General features: G+C 42.3%; 1 protein-coding gene across 4 annotated transcripts; it reads left to right on the top strand.

Moving 5' to 3' along the window:
* Positions 1–644: 644 nt before the first annotated feature.
* Positions 645–14,235, top strand: SERTM1 (serine rich and transmembrane domain containing 1). 4 transcript variants are annotated; one of them, XM_071571048.1, is made up of 3 exons: positions 645–802; positions 7,733–7,834; positions 13,057–14,235. In XM_071571048.1, the coding sequence occupies exon 3, from the start codon at positions 13,240–13,242 to the stop codon at positions 13,561–13,563; it is 324 nt and encodes a 107-aa protein (XP_071427149.1). In that variant the 5' UTR covers positions 645–802; positions 7,733–7,834; positions 13,057–13,239; the 3' UTR covers positions 13,564–14,235. The 4 variants fall into 4 exon arrangements, with proteins under 4 accessions (XP_071427149.1, XP_071427165.1, XP_071427157.1 ...); XM_071571056.1 differs by lacking the exon at positions 645–802 and adding an exon at positions 809–1,240; XM_071571064.1 differs by lacking the exon at positions 7,733–7,834.
* Positions 14,236–22,931: the final 8,696 nt, after the last annotated feature.

Below are 22,931 nucleotides of genomic sequence, written 5' to 3'. Positions count from 1 at the left end.
CCAGCCAGCTTTTTCTCAGTATTTGATTCCAGAACATCTAATGTCTGTAGGTAAGCCACTCGCCAAATGAACTAGGGAAGCTGGATTTTGTTGTCATTTACACTACCTTATTATCTCAGTTGGTCTTGGCACAACTATTAATTCACTTCCACGTACATGATATCACAGTATCCCTGAGGGACTCAGCAGCTATCCTCAAAACTTGGAAGACTTCTTGAAAGACAGTTGCAAGTTTCCTCTTTCCAGGGAATCCCTTTTCTAACCCACTCCCTCGCTGTGCTCCCAGTTGTGGCACCACCATCTGACCCTCTGCAGACGGTTTGCCCCGAAGGAGCCCGCGTTTCCCACGGGCTACTCTGCCCGGTGGGATATGGACTTCACATGATCTCTTTAGAAAAGGATCAGCCCTAGGGGCTTACTTCGGGGGTGCGCGCGGTGTGCCAGCCGTGGGACGGTAAGAGCCAGGTGTTGGGGCGGGTTTGTACGATGCCCGGCGGTTTCCATCCCCCAGCGCCAGAGAGGCGGGATGTTCCCGGGCTCGCACACAGAGGGCGCGCTGAGCCGGCGGGACGGCCCCCAGCCCCTGCCACAGCACAGATCACCACGTACGGGGCGATGGGGCAGCAGCTGCCCCCGCCCGCCGCGGCACCGCAGCAGTGAAAAGGCACGGGGGACGGCGGGGACGGGCGAGGGGCGGGCCGGGGCGGTGCTGTCTCCGCAGCCGCGCGGGACGGCAGCGGGAGCCAGGACCGGAGCCGGAGTCTGAGCCGGGCAGGAGGAGCCGCAGTAGGAGCCGGGCGTGGTGAGTGGAGAGTGGAGGGTGGAGCGCGGAAAGCGGACCTGGTCCGGCCGCAGCGGGGCGGGTGCGGGCAGGACGGTGCCGCGCTGCTGGTTGCGCCTGAGCCGGAGCATCCCGGCGGGCTCAGCCGTATCCCCATTCCAAGGGAGGCGGGCACTCCGGGTTTGGGGTGCTTGTACTCCCCCTACCTAGCCCGCGGTGCGCGTTGTTGGTGCCCTCGGCAGGCACAGCTGCCCGGCGCCGGGCGCTGTTGCTCGCAGCTCCCTCTCACTCCCGCTGTCCGGCTCCGGCGGGTCCCGGTGGGCTTGGGAAGCCTCTCTGTGCTCCCGAGCTGCGCCCGCCGCGCCTCGCCGGTGCTGCTGTTCCGAGAGAGCCTTCTCAGCGCCTTGCCTGTCCTGTACCGTAACCAAGGGCATTTGATTTTCACAAGCTTTAGGCGAGGTACGTATTAGGCCTGTGTTTGATCGTTTGCAAACTTGCCTTGGAAATAACCTGGTTTTAGTGTAACTGACTTCGTGGGTTGTCAGAGTACTTGAATTGAATGGACGCTTCTTCGGGTCGGAGAAAACGCTTTTGTTGGAGGCAGAAAGAGAACGCTCTGTGAGAGCATGGGGACAGCATTGTGGCTGCGCTGGTTCTGGAAGGAGGGATGCGGAGAGAAGGGAGGCACAGGCTGGTTTCCAATGCTGAAAGATGCTGCAGACTGGGGGTGTGATAATGCAGACCACTGGGTCATCACTGTGCAAACACATTCTTGACTCTGTGGGCATTAGCATAGATTGCCACTCCATGTGCTCTTTCACATTGTTTGTGGGAAGACGACGGGAAAAGAATTGCTCCCTCTGCAAATTGTAACATGCCTATCCAGCGTTCTGGGAGAAGAGCTGAGCTCAGACAACGCAATGTGGAAAAAGAAAATGGGATAGGTGTACAAAAATGTACCTTTTCTAAACACTTTATGTCTAGCTAGAAACTGCAGACTGTTACAACATCATCTCAGTAGAGGTAATAAAGTTTGAAACAGAAAGCAAGTCAAGCAAACTCTTCCTACCCTTGCAAATGCTAAACAGTGAGAGGAAAATTGTGAAAATAGTGGTAAAGAGCATTTGTCATGCAGATTAACAGTTACATAAGCAAAGACAATTACGAATGCACACTACTATTAAATATAATGCTTAGTTAATAATAGTAGAATGGGAGAAAGATGAATAGGAGGCATGTATTAAATCTGGACTGTATAGGACATATATAGTGCTGGCAGTTTTATTGTGATAAGCTGGAGGGTCGATATCTGCTTCCTTGTAATTTTGCTTTTTGCAGTCATTTTGAACCCACTGTGACTTTTCTGTGTCTGAACAGACTGAAACAACAGGCAACTTGAAACTACCAGGCTTCTCTCTGGTGTAATGCCTAGAAGGACTTTTTAGGAACGATTTCTGGTTGTAGCTACATACTGGCTGCCTTTTCCTCAGACTAGGTCATCCTGTCATCCAAAGGAGGGGAAGGCAGGCATGTCACTCCTGCCTTACTCATGTTTCCCCAGCTTTCCTCTGCTCTGATGCACAGGTTTGCCTGCCTGCTGACTGTCACTTACTATATCCAATATGTGTGCTTTGCTGTCAACAGGATAAATGCTGTAGGACCTTGAACTGGTGGGAAAGGGCTCCTGGGCTATTTCAGAATTGAAGTCTCATCTAGTACTACCATCATGTAGAGGATTGTATGTTTATGAATATATTTGCTTTAGGAAGTTATTGTCGTTTGCATTTTGTTAACCTTTTCAGATGTAAAAGGCTGAACTGGGAAAGCTCGTGTCTGCTTTTGTTCATAATCAGGTCTTACTGGTGCAGCGCAAATTGTAAGTTGCATTCTGTAAATTCCCCATCAGAGCCAGGAAGCAACACAGTTTTTCCTCCTGGCACCTCATCTACGCAGAAGCAGAGTAGGAATTGCTGAAAAATGGGATGTTTCTAATGGGTTTGAGACTTGGAATTTAAATACTAAAAAGTCAATATATTTTCACCTCTACCTCCTGCACTCTTTTGCAAGCACTCCTCCCCCTGTGTCTTCATGACTGCGGTTGCCTCCTTTTCCTGGCTTGTGCGGAGGAAATCCTGTTACAACATAGTCAGATCCATGGCGCTGCTGCAAAACCCACCTCTTAGACTGCCACTATGTCTGCATCTCCTCGTTGTCAGTCCTTCTGCTGCTCCCCCTTCTCTCCTGCATTGGACATGTCAGTTGCAGGCTTCACTTTCAAGTGTCCTCGACAGTCTCCCCATACCTAATGCACTACCTCTCCTGCTTTACCAAGACATAGCCCCTGGGCTTTGATCAGCCTGTGCTCTCAGCATCTTTCTCCCTCAAGCCATCATCTTTGTGTTTCGTGAGCTTCACCTTGCACTTACTTGTAGTTTGTTACAGGCACCTTGTCCATCATTTTTTTTAATTTCCTTGAAATGTCCCAGCACCTTTGCTTTTGCTGCCTTCAGCAACCATCTAGTGAGATGCTAAGACAAGTCCCCACCTGTGCTACCACCATCCCTGTCAGTGGAATTACTCTGTCTCTGGATTTTAGCCCACTGGTGTTCTCTAAAGCTAGGACATCTGAGAGGCACTTGTCGAACTGATAACTCTATCTTGCACCAGCAGAAACTCTCCTTCCATAGTCTGTGTTGTCCTCACTTGCTCTTTTTTGGCATTTCAGGTGCAACCCTGCCCCCTTATGCTTACACAGCTCACCGTGGTTCACTGCAACACCATTTGCAATAATAGTGTTGTATCTTTGTGTAAGTTATTGCAGACTGTTTTGCAAACAGTGAATATGTGTAAATTAGGCACACAAACACACGTAGGATAATGCCACGGTCTCTTTGTCAAGCGAGGGCATGCATGCAGCCTGCATTGATAAAATAAGGAATGGCATGAGAACAGAGATCATCTCTGTTATATCAGTGAGGGGAAACAGAGAATCAGAGGAGAAGGCTGTTTTCTTACTGTTTTCTTGGTAAAGTGTGCTGAGCCGCCCGAGTTGGGAAGCAGTTACAGTGAGTGAAGGTACTGTGATAGCACATCTGTGCCTAAAATACCCTTGACATTTGAGTTCACAGTATGTAGTTGGGTAGTGAATATGCTTTTTTTGGAGGAAAAAAACCTGAAACGAAATGGTGCATGGAGATTCCTTTTGAACCAAGTGTACAAAATTCTGCCCTAGCTTTATATTGTGTCACGATTTCTAATTTAAAGTGAAATCTACTTGACATTTTTGGGTTTGATATGGACTATATCCTTTGCTTTTATAAAATATATTGAAGCCAGCATGTCAGCTGAATTTTACAATAGGAAAGTGTTTGCTTGTTAGTCAGGACTCAACTTACTGGGTCATAGCTTCATTAGTTAAGGATTAATAATCCCATTGACTAGCACAGTTAAAAGCCACTTATTGTTCAGCAGAGCCTCTTGCTGAAGTCTGCACAGAGGTCTCCCAAGATGGGAGTGGATGTGCCCATATGGAATATGAAAGATGCAGACTCTCAGGTACACTCATGTGTGCAGCCACCTCATCTGGCATTGGGCAGATTCTAGATTTAGTCACATTTTGTCCTAAAACTGTACTCCGTGTACATGAAGGGGACTATGCCTGATATTTCTGAGGGATTTTTCCCCCTTTGCCTGGAGCAATGCTGAACCTGAGGGTCTGAGCAATTCCAGTTGTTAGTTTCACACATGAATGTGATGAAAAATGAAAGCAAGCTCTAATACTAAGGACTGCTTGCCCTGGGGCTTGATGTTTTATCTAGTAGATTTTGCTTTGAGTAAAGGATGTGGAGGAGCTGAAGCACTGCCGCATGAGAGGTCTATGTGGCTTCAGGACGTATGAACGCGGTGCAGAGGCCTCCAGGGCACCAGCCATTTGGCCCCAGTTGTGGAGCCCAGTGCCATCTACTTGTGTCAAATACAAAAGGTGGTTATCAAGAGTCCATGTTAAGAGTCAGGCTTGAGGTAGCAAACCTTAATTAGCTTTTGTTTGTTCTGAGATTAATTTCATCACCACTCCTCTCACCTGCCCGCCCCCTGCTCAACAGTCTGGATGGCACCTTCTGAGAGGCTTATCAGTGTCAGTGGGATGCTCCACACAGCCACTTGCAGCCTTGGTAAGGAGGGGTAGCAGGAATGAGATGACTCAACCATAAAAGGAGACAACAAGGCAGAAGCAGTTGAAGTATTCTCATACACTTGTTCCACTGAGGGAAATGGGGTTTAATGGAATTTTCCTTTCTCACAATGCAACCATTCTGCACTGCACTAAATCTTCTGTTCAAACAAAACTTCCAATTCCAGGGTTGGAGAAGTTCAAACAAGAAGTCATTACACAAAATGCAGAAATTAAGATACCTGCTGGTTTCTTCCTCTTCCCTGTCTAGCCTGGCTCTGGACCTCCTTTCCAGCTGAGTACCTGGCATCTGTTACTTTGACAGTGATAACTTAGCAGCCGAGTTTGACTGCACAAGTCAATTACCAAGATTTCAAGTTATTAGGGCAACCAAGTGCCTGTGTGAACCTTCATGTCCCCTGCACTTGATGACTCACTGTCTTCAAACTTTAGAGACTCAAATCTTTTTGAGGCTTCTGCCTGAGCTGAATTTGCTTCAGACTGGCAATAACAAAAGTTATTTAGAGTGACAGTAAAGGGAATAAAGCTGGTACTGAACACCAAGAAATCAAATATGACCCATCACTATGGGTCAGCTACTCAGCAAAGAGTAGATAGTTGAGTTTTGGGTGCTTTTGTTCAGCAGCCTCTAATTTTTCACAAGAAATTTTCAACAAAAGTGGAAAATAAATATATTTAGCAAACCAGCATAGGCAGGAGACTAATTTCCCTGGCAACTGTATGTCTTTTGGGTAAGATTCAAATTGTCATTTGCATGGGAGGCAGGACCAGGAGGGCCCATTTCTCTCTCTGAGGTCCCACATCTACGGCAGTGAGACTCCTTACCTCATTCACATTCTGAGAGATACAGGGACCAGATATATCCCTGCTACTTGCATATCTTACTGTCAGTGAGAATCAGTACACTGTTTGGGCCAAATCCTTCTGTGGGCTAGTGCTGCAGCTGAGATGGTGAAAATAGCTGTGAAGGGCATTAGAGTGGTGCAAGGATGAAGGACTGTGAAATACAACTGTGTATGCCAAGGGGTCTTCTGTAGACAAGCTTCTTGATGTTCTGTCTAAATATTTCTCTGTTCTTCAAAGGTAATCAAACTGGTCCAAATACTTCACTGTTCTTCAAATGCAACCAAAAGCTCAGACCTCTCCATCTCACTGTGTACACTTGCCATTTGAATAAGAATGCCTGCATTTAAGGAGCCTTGAGGATGCCTTGTGTTTTTAGCTGCTTCTCTGGCTTGTTCATTCAGTTCAAGATTTGGTAGGCTCTGTTCCCTTCAACTCCTGGATATTGGGGCATTGAATTGAATGAAGGGATAAATGGGCAAAACTAGTGCTTTGTGTATCTTGAGAGTAGAGAGACAACAGAAATCTGGAAAAAAAGCAAAATCATTTATATTTATCTTAGTTGAAGATACAGTACCCGTTGCAGAGATCTCTGCCTCTTTCCCCCGAGAAGGCTGTTCTGAAAGGTGGGAAGGGAAGGTTTGGGAAGGGAAGGTTTGGAAATGGAAGGTTTGGGAAGGGAAGGGCTGTCTGCTATGTATGAGTAGTCAAAAGTGAGGGATATAGGATAGAGCTCTTCATTCCATGAGCCATATTTGCCAGAGAAAAGGTGTATGGGGGCACTATTACCCCCTGCCCATCCCAGTATCACCACCTGTTTCACCCTGCCTGCTTCTGGGCAAGGTGACTGGGTGCATGCCCTCATGTGCAGAGGATGCGCTGGATCCATCCCTGGGGAAGCTGACCATGGGGCTCACCTGCAGCCTCCTACTTGTCCTTCTGCACAGCAAGGTGGTCAGGAAGCTGTCATCAAAACATTTGGATTTCAACAATACTGACTTTTAACAGCTGCACTAGATCATTTTCATTACTGAACTTGGGGAAAGGCTTAAACCACAAGTGAGTCAGTGATTGAAGGGATGAAAGCAACATAACAATGCATTAACATCCATCCCCCAGAGACTGCTTCTCTAAAGCAGTTGAACCAAATGTGCTGGAAAGGTAGACCTCTGAGATGTTCAATGATTGTGAAAGCATTTTTTCTCTCCTGGAGGGGAGGATGTTTTTGAAAGTGGACCTCCTTTTCCTTCTTTTGCTTTAATCTGCATTGTCTGGGGCTATTTCATCATATACAAAGTATTTAATTTACTGTATTAAAAACAGTTCAGAGGCTACACTGAAATAAAATTAAATATTGCATGCATGTAGCACACAAAATTCTTCTAACTATCAGTGTGCATATACAGCATTCAGTTTGAGGATTTCAGGTATGTGAACTTAAACCGCAGATAGTCTGAAATAAAGAGAACAAATAAATAAATAATCTGTGTAATCTGAAAGATGTGATTCCTGGCAGGCGTCTTTATGGAGTAACGTGACATGATGTGGAGTGCAGATTCAGTGCTCCATTGCTTAAAAAGGTGCCAGGGGATAGATACCTGTCTTGGTCCTGGAGCACATTGCAAAAGAAAAGAAAGATGTTACCAAAGAATGGTTATAAAGCAGAGTTCAGCACCATGGTTTTGATATTGTACATGCAGTGCTGTACAGTATTTTTTGGTTTTGATGGTTTTGATATCTGTACATGCAGAAGGATATTGCTACCAGGAATAAAACACAAGCCAGGATTCCAGTTGGTTTGGTTGTTTTCTGAAATTTCTGGCACCAAAAGCAGTCAAAATTCAGTACTTATCCTCCTTGTTTTTTATTATGGTAGTTATTGCTAAAGTCTTCAGCTTTGACTTGCTTTTTTATAGGGGCTTTTCTCAGCATGCAATCCCTTTAGATTTGGGTGTGATGACCAGCCGCATCCTACGCGCTGGACATTTGGCTTGTATCCCCATATCTTCTTCCTGCTTGTAAGTATTTTATTCATTCTTCTTGCTTGTTTTTCTGTTACTTTTCAAGACCAGATTCAACTGACAGGTTCTGAGTCTGATCCCAGGTCATGCTGTCTTTGCTTTACATTAATATAAATTACTCTATAATCTGCAGATCCATGGGAAATGTAAATTACAGAATCATTTGAGCCTATCTGAATTAATCTAAGTATCTTTCTGTCTCTGAGAGTTTCCTTTTCCCATCCCCACATAAAACCCCAAACAAAATATAACTTGATTTTAACCTGCAACCAAGCCATCTGGGTACTTGTCTTCTTAGATTTTGAAAGACATACATTTAAATCATATTAAATCATAATACCAAAATGAAATTAGATCATAAATTAAAAGGAAAACTTTGCTTGTGGCAGGAAGTAGTTTTTTCCTTTCCTTCTGTGGTCTATTTTATTGAGTCAATTGGCGACTGATCCTATTTCACAGGCAGAGTGGCGAAGGGATTTTCTGCTCCTGGAGGGTCCATCTGTAGTGGGAAAAAGAAGTATCCTACTTACTTGTGGTCTTTTGATTGCCAAAGGCATTTATACAAGAATAAGAAATATTAAGGATCATATTCTTGGTAAACTTCAAGCGAGAAGACATTCTTTGCCTTTCCTGCCTACATTTGCAATGGAATAAGATGTTGCTCACTTCTTTTTTTCTGTCTAGAGCTACAGTTTTATTTAATTGCATGATTCTAAATTGCTGTATTTTTCCAGTCTAGAACAAATTGCCTTTCAAGACTGAAGTGTTTCCACTATGTGAAGTTCATTCAGTCCTTCAGTATGAGCACGCACATATTTTCGTTGGCATTAAATGCTTTGTGTTACAGATTAAGTGAAAAGACAATATTGGTAACATAGTCCTATATGCTAAAGGAAATAAATGTAGTAAAAAAAGGTGGTCAGGGGGAAGATGAAAGAATTAAACCAGAAGCTAACTGGCCTTCATACATGTATCGATCTAGTGAAAACTTGCTGCCAGCTTTTGAAAGCAATCACTATAATAACACAGCTTGGGGATGTGACACACCTTCAGGGATGAGGAGGTCTCATTCTGGAGCTGGCATCTTCGTATTGCCTGGAAACCTGCACAGTCCTCCTGCCCTGATGCCAAACAAAGGAGGGGTGGTTCTGATTTCAGGTCATGAGAGGATGATATCATTATCTCTGCTTACTCCTGGCTTTAACTTTACAAAAGAGCAAAAGAGAGCAGAGAACAAACTTGAGAGTTCTTTAATAGAGATAATCAGTGTCATCTTTAATAAATGTCCTCTGCCTTCTCTCTCCTACCCAAAACAAAGAGCTGTTTGCCTCATAGGGACAAAGCAGTTTTTGCACGGGCCCAGAGTACCATCTTGCAACTCTGTCTCAGCAATGCTAAAGATTAAATTACATATGTTACATATAATTTGGCACTCAGGGCATAGGCTAATTGTGAGGTCTCTGCTCCTGACCACATTTGCATTTTCTGAAAAAGCAGGTTTTATGTCTGGTACCGTCAAATATGCAAACAGTGGACAGCTCTGGCATGGTTACCCAGGCGAGGTACTACACAGTACCTGGGACTGACCTCTTACACAGTGATACCTTGCTTGTCTCTCACATACGCAGTTTGCCCTGCTTATGGTGAATGCCACTTTGCCTGTCTCCAACTTGCCACAGGATAAAAGAAAATGTGAAAAATTCCAACTGAACCCGCCTACAGGATCTACCAGATAGGCCTACCCTTGGAATATGAGTGGTTGTCCCCACCTGTGAAAGGTGATTTATACCAAGCACATGAATGGAGAGACAATGCACAACTTGAAGAAAATACTTATTTAGTGTTTCTGGTTGAAAGGAGGGGACGTAAAAATGACACCATTTGCCTAGGAGAGCCTTTCCTTGTGTGACAGCCCTCATATTTGGAGACAAAAGTTTTGCTCTCTTGTACATCTAAAACCACCAGACTGTGGAGGGAGAGTCTCTTTCTTCTTGAAACAGTGAGTTGTTTTACTGAAATGTATGAACTTCTAAGCGGTTTGTCCATCAGAGCAGCAAGGCTGTGTAATAATGGAGTAATAGCAGGAAGACTCTACCAGTGTCCGAAAGGCATCTGGGACTTTTGGCAGTGGGTCTGGACACTGAGTTGGTTTAAGGCAAAGAATAAATTGAAAGTGTTGCTCCTGAATGACTGCAGATGTAGAGGAATCCTGACTTTATTTGACACGAGAAAGCTTTCCAACTGACCGCTCCTGAAAACTCTTGGCACAGAACTGGGATTTGCCTGCTTGGAAGCTCAGATTTTGTGGTGTGGCTGGATCTGGATTACTTTGTCAGAGGCACCTCCTCAATGCCAGGACATGGTTCTGTGACTTGAAGAGGCTTCCTGAGTCATCAGGTTCAGACCCACTGCCTGAAGTCCCAGATGCCTTTCTGACACTGGCTGGGTTTTCCTGCTGTTACTCCATTGTTACACAGCCTTGATGCTCTGATGGACAAACTGCTTAGAAGATTCACACATTTCAGTAAAAACACTCACTGTTCCAAGAAGGCAGGGACCTCACTACACAATGCTCAGTTAAAAATAGCCTGGGTGATGTTGTAAGACCCATAAAAGCTCTGATTTAGCAAAACACATATATCTGCTTAACTGAGGTCCTGATTCGTTCTGTTTAAGACCATCAGTTTTTCAGTAACTTCAGAGAAAGTCCCATGGTAAAGTTCTTCCTTGTACTAGAACCAAAAGTGTCAGTGATAAAAGTAGATTGTAATAGATTTAAAATTTGTGAAAAATTTGAAGGCTTTTAACTTCTGCCATGTTAAAGAATTCATGGGAATTAATTCCTTAAGTTATTATAGAACAATTCAATTAATAATGGATCTGCTTTTTATTATGATGACTAATTAAAGATAAACATCTCCTATATCAAAGCTTATTTTTAAAAAAGGATAAATTAGCTATAACACACTTAACTACTTCCAGAACATGAAATGAACACATTCTGTTCTGTTAGTTAATTTTGGATCACTAAATTAAAGGCAGTTCAAAAGGAGTATAATCTCATAAGGATCTCTCTTTGTTCAGTCTGTTGTGAGTTATTTCACAAGGTACAATAAATACTGTTTCCTGACGGGCTAAATACTATTAAGGTTATAAAATTGTTTTAGTTTAATGTATTTTATGCATCAGTTTGAGTTGTATACCACAAGAGTAAGAATGTTTTTTCTGGTATTTGTAGATGCAGTTTTGTACTCCTGCATGTCATGTAGGCTATGGAGATGCTTGATTAAGACTACCAAAAACTCCACTATAAAGCAGTAAAAGTAATAAATAAACAATAAAACAACATCAGGAGTGTAATCTTTTTTCCATAAAAGCATTATGGATGTGTATATACTAGTAAATTAATCCAGGCCAGGGCATAGGCTCCAGTTGAATTAGCAACCTGACCTCCTGGCATAGTTTTGGTCAGCTGGCACCCTCCAGGTAATGCCTGGACATATTTGGAGTTAGGATTGGCCATCATTCATTCCTAGAGGCAGGTGTGATTTGGCCATCCTGTCCATGGAGATAAAAGGGAGTTTAGCCATCCTGACACAGCATGCCACACAAGTTGTCCTTCAGATCAGAGAATAACCTTGAACTGCTTCATGTAGTAGTATAGGTGAAGTTCTGAGTTCTAGAAAATAAAATAGGGTTTTAAAATATACAACTGAACTCTACGTACAACTTAATGTAGTACTTGTTTATTCAGGCACTTAGAATTTTTTGTGGCATGTAGCATAACATAAACTTAAATTGCAGTGCCAAAGTATAGTAGGTAACTATGCAAATAACTTCAGTGGCTGCAAAGCAAACTTCTTGGCAATTTTCAATACCTTATACTTCTTAAGCATCCTTAGTTCAGGTTGGGGCTTTTGTGGTCCCACTTAATGTCAAAAAGTGTCAGCCTCTTGAAGAAAGAGGTACTTGAAGAGTGTTAGAAAAAGTTGCATGTTTAAAGGAAAAATTTTAAGGCAGGCCATTGCTGGGAACAGTACTGGGACAATCCCATGGAAATCCAGATAGATACTTGAGTGGTTGTGCCACACAAAGGATAGACTCCAGACTTCCTCATCATTGCTTCAGGGATCGGATTCTCTCTCTCTGATTGATGCTAATGGTGTTTGTGCTCTCTATCACTATGAAAATCAGTGGAATTTTCCTCAAAGTTTCTAACTGTGAGTTAGAGATAACTGTATGGAACTGAGACCACAGGACATGGCTGAAAGCAAGATCAGGATGAGAGGAACCACACCAGGAAGGTAGTTCTGTATGGATATTGTTCTCCTTGTGGGAGGAACACACCGACTTTCCTTGCCGTGCCTGGGTATCTGCAGGGAAAGGCTGACCATGAAATGGATGGATAGCGAGATTGCCTGTGGATGATTATATGCAGAAAGCGATCCTAATTTCCTGCTTATCCTGTGTTACTCTGACCTTTGCCAGCACTCGAGCTTCCAGGTTCCAACTAATGGCTGGAGGCAAAGCTTTTTCAAAGGTGGGATCTCTTCTCCATTAGTGTTTTCTGCCCTTACATAGTCCCCTCATGCTTGCTGAGCCGGCGGGGCTGCCCGTTCCCTTGAGGTTTTGATTGTAGGTGTCGGAAGCTGCATCACTTCAATGAAACATGCCTGCTGTTGAGATCTGCCATGGCTGAATTACTGAAAGACTCATTTTGGTATTTGAAACCATTCAAACCAATTTAAAAATACATAGTAAGAAAGCAGGTCTGGCAGATTTTCTCATTCTGGGTAGCTGTGGCAAGCTGCTATGGGATAAGTGGATAATGGATTCATCATCCATCATGATGCTGAGTGGCCTTGCTCATCTACAGTGAGGAGCTGAAGTTTTGAGAGGGGGTTTCATTCCTTGACTGGAATTTTTCTACAAGAGAAATTTGTGTTCTGTCTGTCCCATATAAAGTACATTTTTGATTGTGCCTTGCAGTTTAACAACTCATGGTGGAAAAGAGTCCATTTTAATTCATTAGGATACAGTAGGATTCCTCCTAATCCCTGCATTTTGAAAAACTGAGATATAAAGATAGTTGCTAGCAGTTCTTTAAGAATTGCAGCTTTGTGCTAAGGAATACTAACTTGTAACTCTTAAGACCTAAATTTTTTCAGGTAAACATTATATGCTAGTAAATTAACCTTTTTTTTTCTTTTTCCTTGCAGTTCCAAAGGATATAATCTCTAATTGTCCTGGCTTGAGCAGTGAAGGATAAATTTGTTCACTGACTGACTTGGCATCTCACCGTTGTGATGGAAAAATGCTCGCTTAAAATAAACACTTTTCACCCTACTAAAACTGCCTTTGAATACAAGATCTATTGTGTTTTTTAAAACACAAACCCAATAATGTCAGACCTCGACCCTTCATCTGGATTCGTAGGAAACATGGAAAATGGGACTTTTCTGGAGCTGTATCCCACATCCCTTTCAACTTCAGTGGATTCATCACCTGGCCATTTATCCAATGTATACGTCTATGTTTCTATATTCCTTAGTCTCTTAGCTTTTCTCCTTTTGCTATTGATCATTGCACTTCAGAGGCTGAAAAACATAATTTCTTCCAGTTCCTCCTACCCAGAATACAATAGTGATGCTGGAAGTTCATTCACTAATTTAGAGGTTTGCAGCATTTCTTCCCAGCACTCTGCTCTCTCAAACCTTTCTTCATGAAACTAAATGAAAGGAAATACGTGGGGAATGGAAGAGCTTTGTCTGGTTTCTTGGGGAGGTAGTGCATGCAGCATTTGCCTTAGAAGACTGCTATGAAGAAGAGGTTTTTAAAGTTTCATTATTTTTTTTTCTCCTTTCCTTTTTTAGTCTTCATTTCCCCTTTAACTAATTTTCATTTTGGACAATGACACTTGATTGGCGTTTCTTGTCTGTAATAGTGATGCTGTCTCTTGCTCACACATACACAGTGTTCACTAAGAGTATTCCTGTCAAACTGTTTTAACTGGATATGTCATTTTTTCTGCTCTAGTTGTGACCCCTTCCTAGATTGTCTGTCAGTAATATGCTGGCTAATTTTCTTTCTCCTTTTTAATTATATAAGGACTTCTGAATGAAATCCCTATTACAAAAGTATTTAAAAAAATCTGCTTAAATTATAACATTAGGACAACTTAAAGTTTTTGGTATTGGTTTTTGTTGTTGTTTTTAATTTTCACATATTTTTCAGTATTTATTGATGCTTATAATATAAACACAACTAAAATCCATCTCTTGAAGAATATTGCTTTTGTTTATTTGTACCCCTGACTTGTTCTGTATAAAGTCTGTATTTCAGTTTTTGAGTCTCCTTGGTTAATTTAGTAAAGTGACTACAATAATGATGCTCATGAATGTGTGGAGGTATTTTTTGACTCTGTTGCATCTCATTTGCCTAATGACTTGTTCCTCCAGGGGGCAGCTTTTGCTACTGGATCATAAATACCACACAACTCCTGTGCATTCTTCGCTGATACTGTAGCTTACTCTTACTGGATAATAGGACAAACCAGTAGTTTCTTTTAAAAGTCCTGAGTTCAATAAATATAGGTAGCAAGTGAATAGCTCCTAAACTGTCCTTTAGGCACAAGATGCTTGTACTCACATGAGCAGGACAAGGAGGGACAGAAATTACTTTTACTGGTGAGACTTTCTGGGCCAGGTTTTGTGCTGTGATTTCACAAATGCAGGCTAGGGTGAAGTGGGCTGTGATTTCTCCTGCCAAAACTGTAACACATCACTCAGTTTCTGCAGTAAAGTAACTAGCAGCTTTGTGAACAAGGTTCTATGGTCAGCTGGGCTTTAAATCAAGCCAAACATTCAAAACTGATTCAAAATGCCCAGTGTGACCTGCTAGGACTGCAGTGCAATGCCTCTTTGCTGCACTGTGTGAACACAGCCCCATCCTGCCACTCAAGCCCATGCAAATTTTGCTCTCATGGCAGGATCCAAGTCACTGGAGAGATCTGAGGAAGGGTATGGCAATGTTCCTGCCATCTCTGTTGCTGACATAACAGCAGGCACAGCTCTGGCCAATGTGTTGGTCTTGACAGCAACACAGGGCAGGCTGCCCTGCCCCTGCACAACAAGCCTATTGCCCAACAGGCTGAGGGGCTATGGAGCTTCAGGAGACTTGACCAGATTTATACCTCCTGCTGAGCTGTCAATGTGCTTGTCAACAAGACAGACCCTGCCATTAACTACACAGGCTTTAAAAGAGAAATGTGGAAAGTCTGGTGTAAATATAATAATTAGAAATGCAGCAGCTCAGTGCCAACCAACACAGATGATGCTGGGAGTCGGTGTTTTCAATTTTTAAAAGTGAACATGGAGTATGGTAAGTGGTAATGACTTAGAGTGGTGATTAGCTCCTGACAAAGGGAACAAACTTGCTGACTAATAAAGAATTTAAGCCTGCAGGTTCCCTGAGCCAAACTGGCTTGAGGTTATATTTATTGCTTGGAATATTTTATTCATCTAAACAAAAATTTCTTGTATGTCACTTCTCACTATATTTGATGATGGGCTTTGAGAAAAGAGGTAGCTATTTAATAGGGATCAGGAAACATTATTTCCTTTCTAAAAGATCTTCTGAATCCCAAACCTGTAACAGAATGTATTTGTGTGTGGACTGGCAGATAAAAATAAATGAACTGTAAATCAAGACAGAGCAACTGTTCAACTATCTTCTCTTACTGACAAAGTTGTAACTTTGTTGCTTCCTTTAATGCATATGCAGGATTTAATCAAAACCAGAGATGATACCAGAGGTTGACTTGGGTATTTGTTCCAACCTATATGTTTATGCTTGCAGATATAGAGACACAATATTAAAATACAGACTGTTCAAACCCCATTGGCTTTGTGCAATGAACAGTTGTCAAACTTTATAAGAGCAAAAAGTATTTTTCAGGCTGCAAAAAGTAGCAAAGATAACTGAAACCATACATTTAATTTTGCTTTGTAGTTTACTAGATGCTACTAATTTTCTCCCACTCTGCAATGACATATGGGATTGTGTAATCATCATGATTTCAGCTGAGCTGCACCTGTTCTCTTCAGGACAGATTTAAGTAGAAACAAGTAGGATCCAACAAAATAGCATCAAAAGAAGCCACAGGCAAAAACACTGTGGCATTTTTGAGGATTGCTAAGTCCCAGTTCTTCAAGGAAAAAAAAAGAAAGAGGAAGGGAAAAAGAAACCCACCTGAGAACCTGAGCCTGAGTTAACTTGAGAACTCTGGAACAGGATTACTAGAGAGATGGTCTATGCCCCAAGCCTGTCAGTGTTTAAGAGGTACTTGGGCAATGCCCTTAATATGCTCCAACTTTTGGTCATCCATTGGGTGGTCAGGCAGCTGGACTAAATGGTCACTGTAAGTCCCTTCCAGATGAAAATATTCTACTCTATTCTATTCAACTAGAATTGGAGGGATTTTTTTTTCCTGTGGCCAGTTCTGGGTTCTCCAGTAGAAGAGAGATGTGGAGATACTGCAGTGAGCCCAGTGCAGGACTACTAAGATGATTAAGGAATGGAGCATCTCTTATGAGGAGAGGCTGAGAGAGCTGGTACTGTTTAATCTAGAGAAGGCTCAGAAGGATGTCATTAATGTATATAAATACCTTATAAGAGGAAGGAAGTAGAGGGAGCCACAGTCTTCCCAGTGGCAGGACAAGAGGCCATGGACACAAACTGAAACACAGGAAATTCCACCTGATCACAAGAAGATATTTTACTGAGAGTAGTCAAACACTGGCACATGTTGCCCAGAGGGGCTGTGGCATCTCCATGAGTTGATATGCCTGCAGCTGACCCTGCTGTGGGCAAGAGGGCTGGGCCAGATGATTCTCAGAGGTCTGGTGTCCATGCAGTGGATCATGTCAGTGCGGAAAGTCAGCAGTTTCTGGCTTGCTGCCTCCTCCTGATGTGTTTTCTCATCCCTAGAGCTGAGTAAGCACTATCTTTACTAGGAGGTGATTTGCTCCATAATTTGTTACTACAGAGCTGCTCTGCTCCCCCTCCTGCCTGCAGCCATATACTTTTCCAGCTTTTACACTGCCTTTTTGTGGTGTGGGGTTTTTTTACAATTTTGACAGCTTTTGCCCTGAGTCCTTTTTGCTTTTTCTAAGCCTTCTGACTCCAACAGTGCCGTTAGCTTTGGTAATATATGACTCCAAAACTGCATGGCATCAGGTAGTTGCACAGGATACCTGGAAATCTGTAGGAAAAAAATATGACTAAAGAATGGATGGGAAAAAAACAGAGGAGTTTCTGGAACATGCAGAAAAATTGTTTTGCTTGAGTTCAACAAATATGGTCCATTTAAGCATACTTAATCAAAGAGTACCCGGTGAGGGCTGTAGAAGCCTCTGTATTTAAGGCTCTCTTGCACTGCTGGCCACCTTGGCCCTCCTGTCAAGTTAACCCATTATATTCATCTGTCCCCAACATTACTAAATTATTTTCATCCTGAAACAGTGTCATGGTTTGCACATAGCAACTCTTCAACTGTGGAGAGTTTATTCCATTGGAACTATTTTCTGTGTTCAGCCCTTCTCTGTCTGGCAGCTCGCCTGAAAGGTTTGTCTCTGTAAGCTGAATGTCTTCTCTGCATTTCCTATAAATATCCTTCAACTTGGAAACAATTTTCATTCGCCTTCCATGCAGCTTGTTTGCCCTCCTTTCTATTCCTGTGATACTATGGCAAGGCCAAATTCCTATCAAGCATCATTCCTATTGAGCTTTTTTCCTTCAGTCTTTGTTTTTGTGAGAGCACTGGGAAAGACATCTGCGTGGGAAGGTCATTTATGAGGTCCATATACCTCCCATTCTTCTTGACAGGACTGTTTTTGCTGCATCTGTTACGCTTGTCTAAGGGAAACATTGTGAATCACAGCCCAGCTGCTTCCCCAGCTGAATGATCTTTTCACATCCACTGCCCCTGGTAGGCTACTGAAAATGGCCCTACTCCGTGGATACAGCAGAAGATTCCTTTCCCAAATGGAGGGAGCAAAACTAGCCTGAAAAAGCCCTTTTTTCCCATCAGGAAAAGTGGGCTTGCTCTTGCCTATGTCTTTGGCATAACCTAGAGCAGCCCTCAAGCTGTTTCCACTCAATGATCTATGTGATGCCAGACAGTTTGACATGCTGGTGGGACCCACCTGCAGCCACACCCCCACGCTCACACCACAGCTCCAGGAATCTCCTGCCTCACTCATACTGTCCATAAATGAGGTGGCCCAAAATAGCCAAGATGCTGACCCAGTCTGGGGCTTGGCCAAGGACACTTTCCTGATGCCAGCTGTTTTCACAGCTCCTCCCAGCACTGAGCTTTGGAGATAAAAGCAGCATCAACCTCCTGTGTATTCACTTTCAAGGCTAGGTGAGCACATTGGTGGAATCATGGTAATCACCATGCAGGTGACTGTGAGGCAAGACCAGGATGATGAGCTATTTTTTACTTCTGTTTTAGTTGTTTTGTATCAGTGGGATCTGATTACCCACTATAAGCCTGAAAATCACTGTAGGTGGCTATCAACATGTATAGGATCTCCAGGTGCCCTGAGGAAATTGGACTGGTCTTTTTTGCACAATTTCAGTTGATCTTCTGTTTCTTACAGAGAGCAGCACCACGATGGATGCATTTGTTTCAGTGCCAAAAGATGCAGCTTTAATACAATAGACATCTGTGAGCAGCTTCGGTTAAAAATTCAGGACGAAAAAAGTATACTATTCTAAAAGTATAATCTAATGTATAACTTTTTCCAAACAAACTTGTAAAGTTTTCTTTGGAAAATAACTTTTTTGCCAAAATATCTATTTTTAAAGAATAATGGAAAAACTATTTGGTTGAGCTGTTGAAAATGGAACATTTTATTCCAGCTGGGCTAACATAAATATTTTTGCCCACAGATTTTTCATCGATTCTACTGTTTAAGGTGACATAAAATTACTCCATGCAATTTTTTCTCCACCTTAGCCTCAGTAAATAAGTATAGGTGTCTGCCAGAGCATTTTTGCCACACGTATTTACTTGTGAAGCTGCACTCCTAACAATGTATGATGTTTTGTTAGTATAGACCAGGTCCTAAAACACAGCTATATCCTTTTGTTTATCAAAATTATTATTAGTTAACAATAAGATAGAGACTAAGCTGTTAGTTAATGAATTGTGCTCTCGCTGTCCTTTTAGCACAGGGATCAGTTTGTCTTTTGTCTTAGAATATTAGTTATAGCCCATAAATCATTTGCATAGCTTTATCTTGAGCTTAGGCTCAGCAGTTGCTGACAAGTGAAATAGAAGTGCAAAGGACATACTCATGTTGGAGATTCCCTGCATGGTTTGTTCAGGACAAATCCTGCTCTGGCTCCTTGGATGCTGCTCCAGCACTGGGAACTCTGTGCCGGGAGCTTTATGCTGAGGTAGTCCCACTTTTTCCAAACAGTTTCATCAGGATGCAGAAGATGAAACTTATTAAACTAGGACAAGCTGCAGACACCTGCCGGGAAAAAGAAATGATGATACAAAGGCACCCAGAAAGAACAGAAGCATAGCAGGGAGCAAAAGGTGATGCTGCCTGAAAAGCACACAAATGGATGTCTGAGACAAGAGTAAAGTGAAATAGCATGACTGGTGGCTGGAGAAACAAGTATCAGCAGTGACAGAAAAGCATCTTCTGGTGAGAGGGGGTGATGAATTAGAATTAGGCATAAATAGGCAATATTGCCACTAAAAGGTTGGTTGTGTGTCTACACACAGCTTTGCTGGCATTAAATCAGTAAATGAGAGTGGAACTTGGGCAAGGGTGTGTAATACTTGCTAAAAGGGCACTTCACTGGGTATGCTCTTTCAAAATACACCTATGGCACTGTGAGGAGCTTATTTAGTTTACTGGAATCACAGTGCCCATCAAACTGGTGCAGTGTGGGCTTGCCCAAGCCAAAATCCTTCCAGAGCATTTCTGCAACGACCAGGTTTGACCAGAACATGGCGGGAGGGAACCTTTGTACTAGATAGCCAAATACAAGAAAAACATCTCATCCTTTGATGTTTCTCATGACTGCACCTGTACCATGCCTCTGTCAGCCCAACTGCAGTCTTTGAGAGTTTTTCTGTGGCTGTTGCCATATAAGGTCAAATGTTACTAATTAGAAGACTCTGCTATCCTCTTCAATCTGCATTTTTTTCATCTAGGACACTGAGATTTCTTCTGGTTTCCATATCATAAAATCTGCCATCTACTGTTGCAGGTAGATAAAAATGTTAATTCACTGATGGACAGTTTAGCTGGCCTCAATAGCTCAAGCTACATGCATGTTTTTTAAAGGGACCCCACAGCTGTATGTAACCTAATCCAGTAAAAAAAGCTTCCAGAAAAAAACCCTATTGGTAAATAATTTTAGAAATGTAGAAACATTTAGAAATGTATAAATGTTTAAAAAACATTATAGCTCATTTTGAAGGTAAAGAAGATTGCACTGGCAGGTTTGTAATTACTTAGATTTGCTGAGAATTCAGAACAAGGCAAGCTGTTTGACCAAAGGCACTTTCTAGTGTCTAGCTCATCAGTATTCATTAAGTGGAAATGTAGGCTGCTGCAATGAAGAAGAATTTGAGATCCAGTAACTTGAATTTTGGAAAGATCAAAAGCAATTAGTTAGGTAGTAGAATCAGAGTGCTTCAGTCGAAGGAAAAGAGACAGCAAATAAGCTCTGCATGATTTTGCATTATGGAAAATTATTATAATTTTGTAATAAGACAGTGGTTGCAGAGAGAAAGTGGAAGAAGCAGCAAAACAGACAGACAGGTCTTGCTCAGCTTGGATGCTTCCAGATTCTGTCATCTGGATTTCCCCAAAGTGGTTATCCAGAAATGCAAAGCTCTGCTGTTGCTCCTTCCCATGCTCTAGTCTAGGTAGCTGTCCTCTTACAGTAACCCTATAAATGGTCTTCTGGGATGGTCTTTGGCTTTCTTCCCCAAAGACACATCTCAACAATGAAAAAGCAAAAGCCAAGGAATAAATAATAAATAGATAAATAGATAAATAGATATATGTAAATAGGTGAATAAATGGAGAACAAGAAAAAGCAGTTGGAAATGATGCTTAGATAGAGAGACATAAGAGGTGCAAATTCAGTTCAATTCTATCTTAAACAAGCAAACAAAAATGGCTGCAGAAAGACAAGAGGAGGAAAAATACCAAAAAATATTTTGCTTTGAGACAAACCACCCACCAATTGCTTCCTATTTACAACTAGAAACTCGTCATGCAAAATAGATAAGTGGAAGGTTAATTAGGAAAACGGATATGATTAAATGTTTGGGGAGGATGGTATCTTCTCTGTCCCTGTTTTCAGTTGCTGCAGGAAATGTGCCAGAGATCCTGGAGAAACAGAGCCATCTCTGCAGACAAGAAATAGCAGGCAGGTGGACTCTGCCTTCAGTGACACTGGGATACATGCACTCTGAGTGGGATTTGAGCAAGCAGGATCTGCTCCTCATCTGTTTCCACCTACACCCTCTCCAGACACCCTCAGGACCATCCTGACATCTTCAGGTGCCCATGACTGACACGTTCCATCCATTGCCTCTCCTCTCCAGCAGCCAGGATGCTGCAGGAGCTGCTGTGAGACTGTCTGACTCCTGGGAATGTCAGCATAGCAACCAGCTATAAATGCCTTGGGACAACTTCATGGCCACCTAAAGTGGTTATCTGGCCTCTCTCTTGCCTAGGGGAAAAAATGTTTATATTTTTCTTCTGGTTTCTTTTTGTTACTTTCTTTGAAGCTAAGGCATAAAAAAGTAACTTGTAAAAACAGACCTCACTTGTATCTGAAGATATTGAATTCTGTTAAACTGGAAATGTCTGCTACTATGAGTACTGTGGCAAAGCAAAGAAAGAAGTAAAAGGAGAATGAAAGCAAGGCAGAGTACAGAAGTGAGGAACCAATTTTGCCATACATCATTCCCAAGGATCACAAGATTTACAGTTGTTTTGATCTACTCCTTTTTCAAAATTAAAATTGTAAAGAAATTGTGCTAGAAGCAACTCAGCTGTTCCCCCCAGCCCTGACTGGAGTTGTGTTAGCTCACATGCTTGGATCTGCACAAGTGGGTGCAGGGTGACACAAGGACGCAGGATGCATCTGCTTCCAGGACCTGGGACAGTGCTGGTGTAAGGGCCATAGCCTGTGTCAGTGTAGTGCTGTCCCCAGCCTATAATCTATATAACCCCTAGAGCAGACCTTGCCTTGTTCATCTAGCTCAGAGAATCAGCGGAAAAATTTTATCATTATCCATATCTATCCCTGCAGACACATGCTTTCATTTTTTTCTATTGCATTAGTAAATATATCTCAGCCATTAAATTGTAGGTATATATTACAGAAACTGTAGAAACATTGTCCCTGGAGATACTCAAAACTCATCTGGGGAAGGCTCTGGACATCCTGCTCTGGCTTTGAAGTGTCTTTGTACTGAGCAGGGGGTTGGACTGTGTTCTCTAAAGCTCCCTTCCAGTTTAATGTTTCTACAATTCCATGATGTGAGTTAATCTGAGAGCAATGCTGAAAAAGGAGAGATTAAATTACTGTAGAAGTACAAAGCTTGTCCACTGCTATAGGCTGTAACACAGTATTTACATCTCCACTTAGTAAAGTCTAGTAGATGGATCCTACTATGATTTGATCAGTTTCTGTGGTTATTCTTGATATTCTTATTTTACAATGCTATAGAAGTCCCACTGAAAGCAGAACCTGTGCTAGTTCATGCACTTCTTTGGGGACAAAGTGAGGAAAGTGATGGTTCCAAGACTGTGAAGGAAACCACCACCAGGAAAAGAGTAACACTACAAGCATGACTTTCTCTGTCAAAATAATTTTAATTCCATAAACACTGTTATTAGTTGAAATGTTTTATTACAACATTTTTGAAACAAGCACTGTTGTCGGATTGTTCTGAACGATACTTAAAAGTGATTTGGATATATCTGTTTTAAAAAGAAGCATCCAAAGCATGTCTGTACAAATTAAATGAAACAATCTTTTTTAA

The sequence above is a fragment of the Pithys albifrons genome, chromosome 1 (genome assembly GCF_047495875.1).
Source record: "Pithys albifrons albifrons isolate INPA30051 chromosome 1, PitAlb_v1, whole genome shotgun sequence".
Lineage (NCBI taxonomy): Eukaryota > Metazoa > Chordata > Aves > Passeriformes > Thamnophilidae > Pithys > Pithys albifrons.
The sequence above is the reverse complement of the archived record's forward strand: the minus strand, read 5'-3'. Positions and strand labels throughout refer to the sequence as shown.